General features: G+C 35.6%; 1 protein-coding gene across 1 annotated transcript in view; it reads left to right on the top strand.

Annotated features, from left to right (window-relative positions):
- The window catches only part of LOC111614704 (patched domain-containing protein 3-like), a gene marked incomplete at its 3' end in the record, with an annotated part of 27,982 nt that extends 15,477 nt beyond the window's left edge, over positions 1-12,505 (top strand). Inside the window, exons 2-3 of the mRNA XM_023356070.1 lie at positions 8,967-9,275; positions 11,322-12,505. Coding sequence (XP_023211838.1) covers positions 8,967-9,275; positions 11,322-12,505 — 1,493 coding nt within the window. The remainder of the gene's footprint in view (positions 1-8,966; positions 9,276-11,321) is intronic.
- Positions 12,506-18,053: the final 5,548 nt, after the last annotated feature.

Raw genomic sequence — 18,053 nt, 5'->3', positions numbered from 1 at the left:
ACACAGTTTTGTGGGACACTGGAGTTGGTAAAACTGCAGCTATCTCACGAGTAGACAATGATTCATTTGTTGCAAGACTAGCAATGCGGCAATGGTCATGAGGCTGCAGACTTGGTTTTCGTCCTGTACGTTTAATTTTGTTATAATTGTCACCCTTTTTTAGTACATTTTGTACTGCAGTTTGAGATCTACCAAGTTTTGAAGCAATTTTTCGAGTTGGCCATCCTTTTCCCTTAAAGAAATAGATTTTTCATATTTCACTTTCAGTTAGGGTTATTCCCCTTGGCATTTTTGTCACTTTTTTAGTTTGAATTCTCAGACTCACCCAAAATGTTACACATACTAATTTACATTACTATTACAGTTGAATGGATTGTTCCATTCAACTGTAATAATCAGTTTTCACCCTTGAGTTTATAAATTGTTTACAACAAAAAATTGTAACAATTAAAATTTTTGATTGTTTATTAAAATGATACAATACAAAGACTTGTTTATTTCATTATAAATTCGTAACACTAATTAAAATCATTAGATATAGCAACAACGAACTGTGGATGAAAAGAAATTAAAACACAGAGAAATTTCACTTGAGTTTATAATTTCTTTACAGACTGTATTGCCTGTGGTAATGGTTAGATTAATGCCTTTGTTATCTTCACTTCCACAAAACTCTGTATCAACCTCCTCCATAATGTGTTTTATTTTCTAGTTTAGATACAAATATAATCCTATACATCAGTGTTCCGCAAACTTTTTCTTCTTGCGGCACACCTATGACTCAATACGGCACACCAAAATGTTATTTTCCTCAAAAACGTATGCTATGATACTGTTAATAGAATTACATAATGCCAAGAACCTATTATTANACCTATGACTCAATACGGCACACCAAAATGTTATTTTCCTCAAAAACGTATGCTATGATACTGTTAATAGAATTACATAATGCCAAGAACCTATTATTATTATTATTATTATTAAACAGACCAACACTTGTGAGCAAATTTATTTTACATTTAATTTCTTAGAAAACATATTAATGCGTTGCTTGTAATAATGAATAAACAAACATCGTCTTATTTCATCATTGCTGCGGCAGAGAATGAAATACAAGCATAAAAAGCACAGCAACTGTGATAAAAATATATAAATAAAGCTTGAAATTAATAGAATATGTAAAAGTTCACGTCCCACCTTACACCTTTGTGACGGCACACCGTTTGCGGAACACTGCTTTACATTGATGCTGGCTATGGTCATATATGCGATATATTTGGCATTTTGGAACAGCACATTCCCTTTGTTGGTGGCTATCTTTTTCCATCGGTAGCATAGAAGAGCATAAACTGCTCCGGACATAAGTTTCACTTTAATGAAGTAATGTAGCGATTCTAACTTAATGTACTTTTTTAGTTCAAGCTTACTTCGTAGTTTATCAGTAAAGATATGCTCTAGACCAGGGGTGTCCAAACTTTTTGCGGCAAGGGCCAGATTGGGATTTAAATACATTTGCCACGTGAATCTGTGAATTAAAAAATCTCATTATGACTAAGGCAGCATTGAATTTTATTTTTTATAGTTAATTACAGATACGCCAATACTAAACAAACATGGCTAAATTATACATAATTTGAAAATTATTTCATGCAACTTTTAATGGGAATGATGGAAGGTGTTTTTTGCTGAAGAATTTCTTTATCTCTAAAGTTGGGATTAAAATCTGAAACACCAATTATAAGCAATGATTGCAAATGATTATCCGATAAATTTGCCCTGTACTTTGATTTCAGATACTTCATCCTGGAAAAAGTTTGCTCGCACATATAGATAGTCTGAAACGGAAATAAATTTACAAGCAAATTGTTTTAAATGCAAAAGAGTTCTAACTCTTCTAAAGAGTTCTTCTGTTCTGTTGCGCAATGACTCATTTGTAAATTGGTATGTGTAAATTCATATTTAATGTATCACAAACTAATTATTTTAAAGTTTAATATTATTTTTTAAGATTTAAAACAAAAATATCAAAAATCATTTTTGAAATTTTTGTTTTTACACATACCAATTTACAAATACCATACCAATATACCAATTTACAAATACCATACCAATATACCAATTTACACATACCAATTTACAAATACCATACAACATACACATACCAATTTACAAATGAGTCATGCGCAACAGAACAGAAGACAACAGAAGGCAATCCTGGGGTCAACTACAGAGATGCCACATACAATGCTCTCGATTCTTTTTCCCCCGCTACTCACACTAATACAAAAACAGCCCACAGAATCTGTATATTCGTGTACAGTACCGTCGCTAGCGCGGCCGGATGGCAACCTACCGCTCTAGGGAACCCGGGTTCGAATCCGAACACGTCGAAAAATCCCCAGGAATATTTCGGGGGTGGTCCGTTCAGATAAGTCGGGCCCCGCCCCTCACCACCCGACAGCCCCATTGTGGATCTGGCCGAACCCATAATGGGCTTGCAAAAAGAGGCCCTCTTAGTGCCCACAGGGCGGGAAAGAATAAAAAAAAATAAATTAAAATAAAAAATAGAAAAAGTACCTTTGCTATTCGCCTGCTTCCGTATCAATTCGGTAGCTACCGAACAATAGTCCAAAACAATATTTTTAAGACTGTAAATTTAAGTAAAATTTTATGTATATATTTTTCAATTTTATTATTTTTAAAAATTAAAAAANCGATTTTTAAATCCATTTTCTCAGTAGTAAATGTTCCCTCCATTCTTCCAAACTTTCAGATTTCATCCGCAATTCTTCGGCTGAAATGTTGAACTCCTCCTAAGTATATGTTAGAAGAAAAAACGTAAATATCAAACATTGTAAAATAAAACTAATTTTTATCATTAATTTGTTACTTAAAATAAATCTGGCAAATTTATACATGACATATAAATAATAAATATACATACGACCTTTCGGGATACTTAAGGGCAGAACTGGAAAATCTAAAAAATAAATTAGATATGTTAATGATAAAAGAAGTGATACAATCCTCCGAGTATTTTCCTTCTCATAACATTAAAGAGAAATAATGCGCCTTGTTTGAGAGGAAAGAGAATTTACGTCTAACGATATAGACCAGTGGTGTCCAAACATTTTGCCGCAAGGGCCAGATTGGGATTTAAATACATTTGCGGTGGGTCACATGAATCTATGAATTAAAAAATCTCATTATGACTAAAGCAGAATTGAATTTTATTTTTTACAGTTAATTACAGGTACACCAATACTAAACAAACATGGCTAAATTATACATAATTAGAAAATTATTTCTTGCAACTTTTAATGGAAATGATGGAAGGTGTTTTCTGCTGAAGAATTTCTTTATCATTAAAGTTGGAATTAAAATCTGAAACACCAATTATAAGCAATGATTGCAAATGATTATCCGATAAATTTGTCCTGTACTTTCATTTCAGATACTTTATCCTGGAAAAGGTTTGCTCGCACATATAGGTAGTCTGAAACAGAAATAAATTTACAAGCAAATTGTTTTAAATTTAGAACTCTTTTGCATTCAAAAATTTGTAAAAATCGAGCAAGTTTCCTCCTTGATTTCTTGAAACTGACTTGAAACGTTGGCAACGTTGCAGTTAAATGGATTTTCAAACAGCCGAATTTCCTTTCAATTCATGTCAATATCAAAAATAATTTTTGAAATTCTTGTTTTAAACCTTAAAAAATAATATTAAACTTCAAAATAATTAGTTTGTAATGCATTAAATATGAATTTACACATACCAATTTGCAAATGAGTCATGCGCAACAGAACAGAAGGCAATCACGAGGTCAACTGCAGAGATGCCACATACAATGCTCTCGATTCTTTTACCACATACAATGCCCATAAAATTCGTGTATTCGTGTACAGTACCTTCGCTAGGGCGGCCGGATGGCCGAGTGGTCAAGGTGGCAACCTACCGCTCTGGGGGACTCGGGCTCGAATCCGAACACGTTGAAAAATCCCCAGGAATATTTCGGGGGGTGGTCCGTTCGGTTATGTCGGACCCCGCCCCTCACCACCCGGCAGCCCTATCGTGGGCCTGGCCGAACCCATAATGGGCTTGCAAAAAGAGACCCTCTTAGTGCCCACAGGGTGGAAAGAGTTAAAAAAACAAATTAAAATAAAAAAAGTACCTTCGCTATTCGCCTGCTTTCGTACCAATTCGGTAGTTACCGAACAATAGCCCAAAACAATATTTTTACGACTGTAAATTTAAGTAAAATTTTATGTATATATTTTTCAATTTTATTATTTTTAAAAATTAAAAAAATGTTTTTATCAAATATACAAGTAAGTTTTGCATTTTTTTCAAATTTTGATATACATTTTTGAAAATCAAACGGGTTCGCGCGAAAAAATCAGTATTTTTCAAAAACCTTCGTGGGCCGGATAAAATCTCCTGCCGGGCCGGATCTCGCCCGCGGGCCGTAGTTTGGACACCTCTGCTCTAGACCTACTCTGAACCTACCACATTACACTTAACAAATTTGCAGCTAACTATTTTACCAAACTTAATAAAGTGTTTATCACGAGGTCATGGGACAATTCAAGAGGTAGCCAGTGTACTGTAGATATTATTCTCCAATTCACGATGTTTGTAATATTACAAGGCTTACCTTTCACTGTTATGTTGCCTTTATTCAAGAGAGCTTTAGTCGTAGCTTTACTTTTAAATCTAATAGTAAAAACAAGAGTTACCACAGAGATCCAAAAATGGACAATATCTTTCAAATATATAACTTCTCTAAGTACAGGAACGAAGTCATGTGTACTGTTTGGTCCATTTCTAGGGTCGACGATAAAAAGTAATGTTTTCCGCCAATCTATGTCATTCGGAAATGTAAGGTTGCCGACGTTAAGGGGGAATACAGTTTATCTCGCGTCAGAATGAGCCTTAGGGAAACCGCGTATGTGGGCGATGGCGAAGGAGGCAAATGAAGTACAAGTGTGTTACAAAAAAAACCCGTTTATTTGTTCGAATTCATGCTTACATCGTCATTGAACAATTCCAAATCTCGGAAAATGCTCGTGCGAAACGATGAAAGTTCGGGTGATTGGTCGCAGCCCGGGCAGACGAGGATCACTGGACGATGCAGAAGTTCGTTGTTAAGCTGCGGCGTCCTAGGTGATCGGCGGCTGCACAACACAATCTCAATCACAACTGTAGGCTTAATCCAGAGGAGACTCTCTTTCGACCTTGAAGTTCCGATTTTTATAGTTTTTCCTTCAATATTCGCATTTCGGATTGGTCCTTCGTCTCATTCCTCGCTTCCCGATTGGTCTCTCCTTTGTCTCCAGGTGCAAGACGAAACTTTTTCGGGTCGCGAGAAAGGTCCGATTCGAGGTGTCCATCTGATACCTCTTCGTCGATTCTGCTCGGTGATGTTTATAAAATAATAACACCTGCACTCATAACTCAGGCCGTTAGTTACCATTTTTTGACGTGTAAGAATTTAACGCTCATTTTTCATCTTTCATTTATCGAAAATTCCCCTTTTTTTGTTCGAAAGGTTTATTTCGTCCAACATTTTATAGACACGCGAGTCAAAGATCTACCTGTTTATGAGCGCTCGTGTTAGAGTTTGTCTTCCGCTAAGACCTTGATAGATAATTTAACACATACTCGAGCCGTTCCGAGTCTCGTTGTTTACATCTTGTGTCGCGCAAGAATTTCACGGTTTACTCGAGTTCGAACCTCGTCTGGAAACCCACAAAAAGATTAATAAGTACATTATTTCTGAATGAGACAAAACACTTTCATTAGAACGATTCGAACTGGGCGAAGCACCCATACTAGAGAGGTTGAGGCCCAAGTCAAAACTTCAAACTTGTACGGCAAGCAGAAGTTCTGTACACCTCTGATATCTAAACATCTGCAGAGTCAACAGTCATAACTAAGCAAAGATGTTTGAATCGGTAGCTGTTACGTAATTACATCTGCTGAACGATGAGAGATGTATGAGTTGAAACAAAAAGCTGCTATCATTGGTCAGATGCAGCTAGCGAAAAGTAGCGTAAATGAAAGGCGCTACTAAATGTGACATGAAAGCACCAAACATGTTCAAGCCGAGAGAGAGAGCGTTTGGCACAGAATAAAACAAAATCAGCTGTAGAGGGCGTTCGGCAGAAAATTACTCAACAGCTCTGGAATTGTTGAGTCTGCTAAAGGCAGCCATTGTCAAATTTCTAGGCTTCTAAGATGGCGACGCAAGACGTTCGAAGTTCACGCTTTAGAGATGAAAACTTCGGCCGTAACTTCTTTACTATCGGAACAAAGACCATGGTGGTTAAACCAGGGACCATATTCTGGTCACTTAACTCTCGTCTCTTCTTTCAGAAACAAATGACGTCCAAACGAGAAAAGAATCTCGTCTCTCGTTTTGACATCATTGGTAACGGCAGCGGCGATTCTGGTAGTTCGTAACGATTTCGTCTTTGTTGTCGACATCACGATTCTATTAGGTTGATTATAGATGTTCGCAGTACTTTTTTTCGGGAAAAAAAATGGTAGAACGCTCATCTCATTGCTAAAATTATATTACATGCATCGTACACGAGATTCGGCACACAAGCAGGAGCAGGACCGTCTTAATAATTTTGTTGCCGATTTTCTATGCTCAATAGAGCGATTGAACATGGACTAAATATCAAATTTTCAAAACTTTTCTTAAAACTTTTAAAATATATCGAAAAAGGCGGTAGAACGCCGTTCCATTGAGTTCTACGGCAAAAAAAGCGCTGCATGTTCGAGCTATCTGCACGCGCAACACGGTATAGAATTTTTACACATGAAATTGTAAAATTTTCGAAAATGCAGAGAACCTAATTATAGATCACGTAGTAAGGAAAGCGCGAGTTCAAGTAAAGCACGTAATTTTGACGAATATATGTTTTTTGTTTCATAACGTTTTTACAGATTGTAATGCCAAATTGTCTCTTAACAAATAAAAATTTTAATAACCTAAATCAGAAAAGCGTGCATACTTAGTTAAGGAGAAATTACATGGTAATATGTCGAAAAACATTTACATAAATAAGATTTTCATCATATTCAATAGTTTAGTACAGTAATTGATGTAGGATACGAGTAATTAAAAACGATAGAATCAGTGGCGTTCCCGAGCAATGTTCCCTCTAATTTTATTTTTGTAGATGAGTGGAACATATACTTCTCTGAGCAAAAAATTTTTCTCAGCATATATATAGACCTATAAAATCTTATTTTTTCCTATAAAAATAAAAATAATTAATTATAAAGTAAAGGTTAAAATTTATTTTAAAACATACTTTTATATGAAATATTATCTTTTGTCAATGATTTAATGTATATAATCGAAATATACGCAGCGATAATTATGTTACAGAGTGCGAAATAAGTAAACAACAATACAAATTGGTGTGCATGCTCGTCAGCGCTGCACATAAATTCTCGTGCGCGGCAACAATTTAAGCAGTGCGTGGCCGCGCAGCCGAGCAGCTTAGAGCGAACATTGTTCCTGGGTAGGCACTGAAAAAAATTAGAAATATTTTCTCTTTCGAAACATTCTTTCCCGAGATTGAGAACGTTCTCTAATACGATTGTACAGAGCGTATAGCATTCAGTCGTTCATATTGGATATAACGAAATCGATGCAACAGACGAAAGACCGTTCGAAAGACAACTATCCGCTCATTTCTGGGAGACGAGAGAATCTTCGATAGAAAAAGTCGTCCAGAAACGCATTTGGAAAGACTCGATGATCTCTCGAGACGTAACCAAATTATTAGCCAATCACGGTCAGCTTGTGACGTAGACAATGCCTCTCAGAGACGAGAGACGATGACCAGAATACGGCTTCTGTTCTCCCACTCGCTGTCACCATTCCAAAGAAATGTGAAACTTCCGGACTTATAACCTAAACCAGGGATGACCAACCTTTTGCATACCATGTACCAATTTTTTGACAGACAAGTTCAGATGCACCATATAACTCAAACACTTTTTATAGTCTTACGTTCAATGTTAGGGGTTGATAAATAGAGATAAGAATAAATCTGCTTCGCTTACAGGAGAAAAAGGAATAACTTAATCACACAGTTGAATTAATTAATTTATGACAGTTTATTGAAGCACCAATTTACAATAGTCAACAATGATCTGTAGAAGAGAGTGATTGCTTCATGATGGTGCTATTGCTGCCAGAGTCTCGTTTGGTGAAGATTACTCTGCACCACAATTATTGGCACTGAGAACGAGATCAGCTTGGAATAACTTTAATCACAATAAATGTTTTCGGCCATTTACACGCCTGTAAACTGATCGGAAATAAAGATCGCAAGACTCAAAATACATGCATACACTGTAATTTACTATGTGGAGAACACTCATTTTATCTGCAAAATAGACTGTAACGAATTGTGCAACAAATGAACTTGCCAAGACAGACTATAAAAAATTTATTTTTCTATATAATATTCTTAATTGCAAAAATGCCAAATCTGGCAATTTTGCTCAGAACTAACTGAAGCGCCACTTGCAATCGTCCAATGCGCCACGTTTTGGCCACCCCTGACCTGAAGCGTTTGCAATAATAGAGTTTCAATTTTCTGAAACTCTATTATTGCAAACGCTTGTAAAGAGGGTCTTATTATTTGGACAAGGAATTGTTTGTGTTTGGGACTACGTGCTCACCAAGTTTCGTTCGAATCGGAGACCCGAATGTCTGGCTTTCTCTTTGTTAGTTGTTCAAACCTTTCGTGACAATTCATTGATTCCCGGTGCGTCAGTTATAAATAAATATATACAGTATATATATATTTCCTTCTTTTCGTGTCGAAAAAAGTGTCGTAAGGAATTTAAATTTGATACATTTTTAGGTCGGAGTAGATAAAACTTATTTCGTTCACTTAATATTCATTTACTTATGAAATTAAACTATTTTTAGTGACAGAGGTCGACGATGCTTACGTTCTGATAGCGTGTTGGAGAAGTACGAACGTAGCGGATAATGTGCAGAAACGTATGGAAGAAACGTACTTGGAAGCATCGGTTCCAATTACCATCGCTTCTCTAACGAATATTCTGTCGTATTCCGTTGGATTATTAGCACCGTTTCCTATTGTGAAATTTTACTGCATCTACGCTTTAACCTGTTTAGTTTTCACTTATCTCTATCAATTAACGTTTTTTGGAGGTTGCGTGGCTATAAGTGGATACAGTGAAGAAAAACGACGACACACTTTCTATTTAACTGGTATGAATAAATATTTAAAAATTTTATATGTTTTATGGTAGACGTAAGAAAAAGTTGCAAAATATTGTGTATTTCGATTATATTTCTAACTATAATAAAATATGCTTATACTCTGGTGATCAAAAAGTATTGAAAACGGTTCATTTAATTAAACTGCACTTGTGCAAGAAGACGCTATCATTTTTTTCGTCATTGGGTAAGACTTTCATCGATGTTTAGCATCAATCCGTATGATATCTCCTGTTTTCGTTGGCAAATAAATGCTAGTTTTATGTGTAAAGAACTGTTTGTACCGGAGATTTTTCAAAATGTTGACCTTAATCTAGCAAGGATCATGCATAAAATTTTGTTCTCACAACAAAACTACTGCTACAAAGTTGTTGTAAAAAGCTTCTAGTGACGCAATTCTATGAAAAACAAGTGTTTTCGAACTGTACAAGATATACGGAATAGTCAGAGAACGCGTCGAAAACGAACCATGCCCCAGTAGACTATCCACTTTAACTGATGAACAACACGTCGCTCCAGTCGAAGATTAGGTTCTCAATTATCGTCTTTTAAAAATTAACGACAATACTGAATATGTTACGGTGTAATTTTGATCTCGTCAAGCGATTTTAACGAATCGTTTGGGCTAGCGGCACATGGCTTCTCGAGTCGTCCCGAAAACATTGAATTTTTTAAAAATAACAACGTTTTCGAGTGGCCAAATGCTTTCTCAAAACGAATCGTTCGTAAAACGCATCATTACGGATGTTGAAGCGTGGATCTACGCCTTTGCCATCGAAACAGTTGAATAATCGAGTGAAGGGCGCTCGAAAGACCGCGTCAAAATCGGTCAAAAATCAAGATCGTATCGATTGTTTTTTTCGAGTGGCGTAGTGCTGTGCGACACGAATTCCTTCCGGCTGGCCAAATTGTCAACAAAACGTATTAATTGAGCGTTTTTCATTGAGTGCGTGAAACAATTCCTAGAAAACGAACGGATTTGTAGCGAAAAAACTCGTGGATTTTGCACTACGATAATGCATCCGCTCACGATGCTCGATTTCTTGGAGAATTTCTGGTCAAAAGTTTAACGAATACGGTTGCGCAACTCCGAATTCAACCGATATGGCACTGTCTGACTTTTTCCTGTTTCCCCCACTAAAATTTCGTTTTCAGCGTTTTGGGTGAATTGATGCTACAAAACAAAATTCACTGCGAGTCCTGAAGCGATTTCACGAAATCGACTCCAAGAATATTTCGAGGATTGGAGTAAACGTTGGTATAAGTGTATTGGTATAAGTGTATTGGAAGTAGAAGGGATTATTTGAAGAGGACGAAATAAATTTTGATGAATAAGTTCAAATCAAATCTTCTGTTTTATTGAAACCATTCACGATACTGTTTGATCACAGGGGTATATGAAAAGACTTAAAGAATCCACAACGAGTTGTTTGTTAAAATCTTATTTAAAATAATAATTTATATATATATATAGTAATNGGAAAAAGGGTATTTCAAATTAGCAACTTTGAAATTAGATTAAATTTTATAGACAAAAACTTTTTAAAAACTAGAACTACAAGTATTTAGACATCGAACTTCTTTTGGTGTCTAAGATTGAATAATAACAAAAAATTTGTTATTACCACAAATATTTTAAAAAGCATTGTTCTCTTTACGATATTTAATAAATGAGTAACAAATATAATTTAAATAATTATTATATCGAACTATTTCCCTATTTTACTTTGCCTTATTGTTATATTATTATTTTAAGTTGTCGTGTTTTAATTTACTTGCATATTAGAACAGATTGTAAAAATTATTATTGCAAATTAATTTTATAATAATTAGCAAGAATATATTAAACTTTGTCTTATTGTTAAAATAAAATTAAGATTTGTGATCGAAAGATTACTTTTGTGATCTCAAATAATTCCATTCGACAAATTTTTATTTGCAATTTTAAAAATTTTATTGTAATTTTAATTTTGTGATCAGTATGGCCCGAACCACTACTACTACTACAATATAACAATTTACAGTTTTCTTTTTTAGTTACAGAAGAAAGAACTTACGAAGAAAGAAATTCGAAAGACTTTTATATGAAAATATTCAGAGATAAAATCGGAGAGACTATATTCCATCCTTCGTCAAAAGCGATTATACTGCTTTTGTACGTATTAAATTTATCTCTTGGAATTTGGAAAGTCACCACTTTAAAAGACGGATTAGACATGAAAAAATTTTATCCTCGTAACTCCGAAGTCTCTGAATCGTTTCGAATATATTATAATTATTATTCGGAATATCCGTATCCAATTCATATTATCATTAACGAAACTGTGGATTATTCACTTCCAGAAGTTCAGAAATCTCTCGATAATTTATTCAAAGCATTGGAAAATCACCCGAATATCGCCGATTCACGTTTGACAATGTCCTGGTTGAAGTATTATAAAGAATTTCAGGAGAAGGAAATCGCTCGTTATTCTCTTAGAGGTTACGACTTGTCGAAAAAACAAGACTTTATCGACGGACTGCGCAACGTCTTCTTGAAATTGAAGCCAGCCGAACACTTTTCTAATGATATTGTCTTTAATAAAAATTACACCGAAATTACCTGCAGCCGATTTTTCGTGACGGCAAAGAATATTCATAATATACGAACGGACCAAAAACTGACGGATTATTTACGGAAAATGGAAAAAAAAACTCCATTTAAAGTCATTTTTCATCACTTCCTAACAAATATAATTGAACAAACTTTAATAATCAGACAGGTAACCTACCAATTGTTTTGGGTAACTGCCTTGTGTACGATCATTATTTTCATCCTTTTCATTCCCAGTATTACTTGTGTAGTTGTTGAAACAATCTGCATCGTCTCTACAATGATCGAAACTTTAGGTTATATGAATGTATTAGGAGTCAATCTGGACATGGTTTCCATGTTGAGTTTAATCCTGTGTGCAGGATTTTGTATCAATTATCCCACACACGTGTGCTATGCGTATTTTCGCAGTTCGGAGGAAAGCAATAAAGAGAAGCTTAAAAACTCCTTATACAAAACTGGTTTTCCAATACTGCAAGGGACTCTGTCCACGGTTCTAGGAATTTTAGTTTTATTAATACACAAAATGTACGCGTTTACAACATTTGTCAAAATAGTATTTTTGATAGCTTTTCTAACTGCCTTTCATGCAATATTTGTTATACCTGTTATGTTAACATTAATAAGTGTAAGAACTAAAAAATTCTTTTTCGTATTACGAAAATAAGTCTTTATTGAAACTTTTTGTATCAAAATAAACTCTAAATATGAAATATGTATTGAAATAAATGCACTAATTAAAAAAATGTACAGTACTTGTATTTGTCTTCGACAATTTCGTAATTATATTATTTACGGAGGAGTGAATCCCATTAATACCTGCATACCCTAAAAAGATTTGTTTATAGAATGATGCTTAAAATGTAACACTGAAAACGCCGGACTTTGTTTTTACCAAGAATCCTCGAACATTTTGACCTGTAACAGAAAAATTGCAACTAAATTCTGATGTATTTATTTTGACTTGTATTTTTATTATACATAAATCCGGATATAATGTTTTGCTATCAAAAGTCATAAATGACAAAAAAATAATTTGTTCTGTCAATACTTTTTTACTGCACATCAAACACATTAACTGAATTTCTACTGTGCAATTTCCTAAACTGGAACTTTGCTAAAAGTACAGAATTACATTGTGCGATTGCCATTAATTCGGTAGCGGATTCTCTTACAATTTCTACTTTTTTTCTTGATGGAAAAGGTGAATTTCCAGACTTTTTACGGTTTCGAATGGTTGGAGTAAGTTGTTTTTTTTCTGTAGTTACTCTTGATGCAGTTCTTCTGCTAGCTTTTGAAGATATTTTTACCCGAGAATGTTTTTGAGTTATCTCCTTGTATAATATACTGTATATGCATTGATAGCCGCTAAACCCAGGATGACATAAAACACTGTTACGGGCCAACGTCTCCACAAGCTCCATGTATTATAAAATCCAAACAAAAACATCTGAGATGTAAAAAATTTTGACAAGTAAAAATTTACGACAATTTAGATTTTTTTTTCTTAGTACCGTTTTTTCTTAGTACCATTTTTTGGTAAACACAAGGTTTGCACTTGGAGGCAAAATATAAAAAAACAATAATACAGGTAACAGTGGCGTACCGTGACATTTGATGATAGAAAAGCTGTGTTTCTGTAAGAAGCCGACTTTCAAAGGCGATCAGTCATTCATGGTCTAGGGTCCATTCGATTCGTTTGTTCGATAAGCCAGTAAAAACCGTAGACTTCTCTAAATGTACAGTGGTGCCTCGTATAACGTACTTAATCCGTTTCAGGTGCACGTCCGTTAAGTAAAAAGTTATAAGAAACGCATTTTCCCATAGAAATACATGTTAAAACATATAATTCGTTCCGCAGCATAAAATAACCATACTGTAAATAAATGAAAATGGAGCAGTCACCAATTATGCCGGGTAGTCAGATGTTGTGAGGAGAAGGTGGAGGAACACTTTCTTCACACATTCATACAGATACAGACTTTTTACCAGGGCTGTGGAGTCGTGTAAAAATCTACTGACTCCGACTTTTCCTTACCATCCGACTCCGACTCCGACTCCGACCAGGGGCGGACTTGTTACCGAAAGTAACCCGGAAATTCTCATGTCATCACGTGACCTCAAAATAAAAAATTCAATAAGTAGAGTTCTAATAAAGATAGAGCGTAGAAACTTTTTCCAAAGCTAAAAGACTTCTCTAAGTAATATATAAATATGTATTCGATAATTTTTGCTTTTCCGGTTGTTTTATTTAACAGAGGAAACGTGTAGCGCTCGGTCAAAAAATTACCCCTCCCAAATTTTTACATTTTTGGACTCGGGACACCTCGAAATTTCGAGATACGCAAAAGATTCGAGGTTTTTTCTATATATGTAGATGTTAGACTGTGTGTGGGAGGCACGGTTTTGTTCATCCCGTTTGAAGCCTAATAATTTCTGTGGTCGGAGTGGTCGGAATCGGAGTCGGATGGTTTAACACGGGAGTTAGTTATTAAGCGTTAAAGTGGTTGAACTAAATCGTGTCCCCATTTACATTCTAACATCTTAGGCGAGAATATCTTAATAAGTTTAACTGTACTATTATAAAACGGCGAAAAAACTTACTTTGAGGGTAGAGACTAGTTTTATTTTATTTTTTTAAAATTTTAAACTCTAATAACGAGTAAAATATTCATTAAGAGATATGACACACGACCCCTTTTATGTCTTCACCCTGTCGACCTTTAATTAAGGACCAAAATTTAATAGTATTAATGCCCCGTTATACGCAAGCTACAGTGCCACATTTCATTTCTTAAACTTTACCCATTCTGAGATATTGTTTAATATCTCAGAACAAAAAATAAAGAAATTAAACAAATTAGATGCCAACACACACACGCGTGCAAATTTTTCCCTTTTATTGACTTTTTTGAGGGGCTCGGAAAGTCTCCAAACGTGTAGATTTGAAAATAAAACTTGGAGGGTCAAATTTGACACTGTTCCAATACTTTTCCGTTTTATATATATAACAAGTTGGTAAGTAAAAAGGAGTCGGAGTCGGCGGATTTTTTGACGACTCCGACTCTGACTCCGGCTAAAACACCAAAACTCCACGACTCTGACTCCAACTCCGACTCCACAGCCCTGCTTTTTACACATTGCAGCAGCTCTCTTCTTTTTGTTTTTTAATCGGAGTCAGATTCAGGAAAGGCTACCAGAGCTTGCAGATTACACTCCTCTTGTTCCACCCTTTGTTATTTGGCAGCTGGCTTCTTGAAAAACATGTCCAAGGTGATCTGTTTATCTTTTTCAACATTTGTCGGAAATGACGGGCAAGGGTGTCATTGATCCTGTTGTCCTCAGCTGTGTTTGGATAATGAGTGTAGGTAAACTCCTGAACCTCTTCTCATTTGATAAGGAAGTTTTTGTCAACTTTCACTCCTTCTGATGATTTCTTGCATTGTTTCAATTGAAATCACCTTCCTGTTTTTTTAGAAGCCATGATTTGCACAACACTTGAATAAATGTAAATACCCTGCACTGAGGTGATGTACTGTAACGTAATAAACAAGGGAGCAAGCCGAATCCCAACTGGAGCTCTGTACTTCAGATATACTAATAATATATTCGAATAATACTAATATATTATAAAAATGACCAGACCCTAAACACCGGAGTTCGATCGGGGGTTCGCGCTTAACTCGGACGAACTGGAATCGGGAGTTTTTCCGGGTTTTCCTCCTTGCCAATGACGCCTGAATAGGGGCCAGCTTTCCCTCCAAGTCCTCCCGGAAGGCATTCTGTCTCCCTTTCTCGCGGGGGTCGTCTCCTATAAGGCCAGATTTGGTTGCTTTGTGACCTCTCTTTTATCTTCCTCGGATTGGTCGTCTTCGATGAGACCGACTCTTCGGTCGCTATGCGACCAACCACACTGTTTCTTCTGGAGTGAAAAGCGAAGAGCAAAAGCACTCCACTTTTGTCGATGAGAAATGAGAAATGAGAATATTATAAAAATAGCAGATTGTCATTGGCAATGGAAAAGAGTGAAACATCATTCGCACTTATTCGCAGAAAGTCCGTTGCTCGAGTCACGTAACGGCCAAACAAAAAGTCCGTTGTTCGCAGCGTCCGTTATTCGAGGCGTACGTTATACGAGGTACCACTGTATTTTTAATAGATTATTTGACGCACTTAATAAATAAACAAGTTCAATATAATTAACTCTGTTATATTATGTTCAATAGATTCCCTATGCTCTCTAAATGCCAATTCTTGCTTTACATGACATCTACTAATTTAGATATAATATATCTATTAGCCGTAACTTTGTTATAATTTTCAATATTTATTTTATATTATTTGCTAATGTTAAATTCTATTCAGCTTTGATTTCCGAATTGCTTCATTTTACGAAAGAATCGATGCGAGATTTACGATTTTTGTCTTTTGCCAGCTTTACTCAAATTATTTGAATCGTCAAAGTCATTCTTATTCCACACACTAATTTTATTTGAAAATAGTAGACGACGCCAAAAAAACAATTTTTGCATTTTTATGCATCCACAAAGCCATCTTATATCTTCATAAATTTTATCGTGAAAATGTCGAACAAATTTTTTTTCTTGACGTATTTATATTTTTCTTAATCAATTGGCATGGTGGTGTTTGTAAGTTTAAAAAGTAAAATACAACCAAATATATATATACAGTGGTTCCTCGTATAACGTACTTAATCCGTTCCAGGTGCACGTCCGTTAAGTGAAAAGTCCGTTATACGAAACGCATTTTCCCATAGAAATACATGTTAAAACATGTAATTCGTTCCGTAGCATAAATTAACCGTACTGTACTATTAAAAAACTGAAAATGGAGCAATCACCAATTATGCCGGGTAGTCAGATGTCGCGAGGAGGAGGTGAAGGAACACTTTCTTCACACATTCATACAGATACAGACTTTTTACACATTGCAGCAGGTCTCTTTTTATTGTTTTTTAATCGGAATCAGATTCAGGAGAGGCTACAGGAGCTTGCAGGGTCAACTCTTCTTGTTCCATCCTTTGTTTCTTGGCAGCTGGCTTCTTGAAAAGCATGTCCAAGGTCATCTGTTTATTTTTTTCAACATTTGTCGGAAATGACGGGCAAGGGTGTCATTGTAGAAATCATTGATCCTGTTGGTCTCAGCTCTGCTTGGATAATGAGTGTTGGTAAACTCCTAAACCTCTCCCCATTTGACAAGGAAGTTTTTGTCAACTTTCACTCCTTTTGATGATTTCTTGCTTTGTTTCAATTGAAATCACCTTTGTTTTTTTTGGAAGCCATAATTTGCACAATACTTGAATAAATGTAAATACCCTGCACTGAGGTGATGTACTGTACGTAATAAACAAGGGAGCGAGCCGAATCCCAACTGGAGCTCTGAACTTCAGATATACTAATAATATATTCGAATAATATTAATATACTGTATTATAAAAATAGCAGATTGTCATTGGCAACGGCAAAAGAGTGGAAACATCATTCGCGCTTGTTCGCAGAAAGACTGTTGTTCGCCTGACGTAACTGCCGAACGGAAAGTCCGTTGTTCACAGCCAGTCCGTTGCTCGAGTCACGTGACGGTTAAACAGAAAGTCCGTTGTTCGCAGCGTCCGTTATTCGAGGCGTACGTTATACGAGGCACCACTGTACTGTAAGGTCTCTTTTTATGCGGATTATTTTTATGCAATTTTGAAGTTGTGCGGTTTGTATTTCATCCAAAAATTTCTTGGACAAACATACATATAGGCTTGTTTAGGAAGCCCGCGTATAGACAGTCTCCAAAAATCGTGGAACGCTCAAAGCGCACTCCATTTGTTCCACTGACATATAACGTTTATGGATGTAAAGGACAGCTAGATCTACGTTAATCGCTTTAGTTCCTAGCAATTTTTGATATAAATGTAATTAAACATAAAAAATACTTAAAACTGAAAAAAACGAAAGAAATGCGTTAATTTTGAAGAAAAAGCTTCAAAGTTTAACTTCCTTTGTCTCGCCCTTCTGTGAAATTTAACACCGATGAGTCATTGTTTACACATCTGGATGAGCTTGAACACAGTTGGAGTTAGCTTTCCCGGGGCATTCTCATAGACGTCGCGGGAGGACAAGGGTTTAAAGTAGGGTGAACACTAGCTGGCCATATATTTTTTAATATTT

The sequence above is a fragment of the Centruroides sculpturatus genome, unplaced genomic scaffold, assembly GCF_000671375.1.
Source record: "Centruroides sculpturatus isolate CEXI.00-Female unplaced genomic scaffold, Cexi_2.0 scaffold2183, whole genome shotgun sequence".
Lineage (NCBI taxonomy): Eukaryota > Metazoa > Arthropoda > Arachnida > Scorpiones > Buthidae > Centruroides > Centruroides sculpturatus.
The sequence above is the reverse complement of the archived record's forward strand: the minus strand, read 5'-3'. Positions and strand labels throughout refer to the sequence as shown.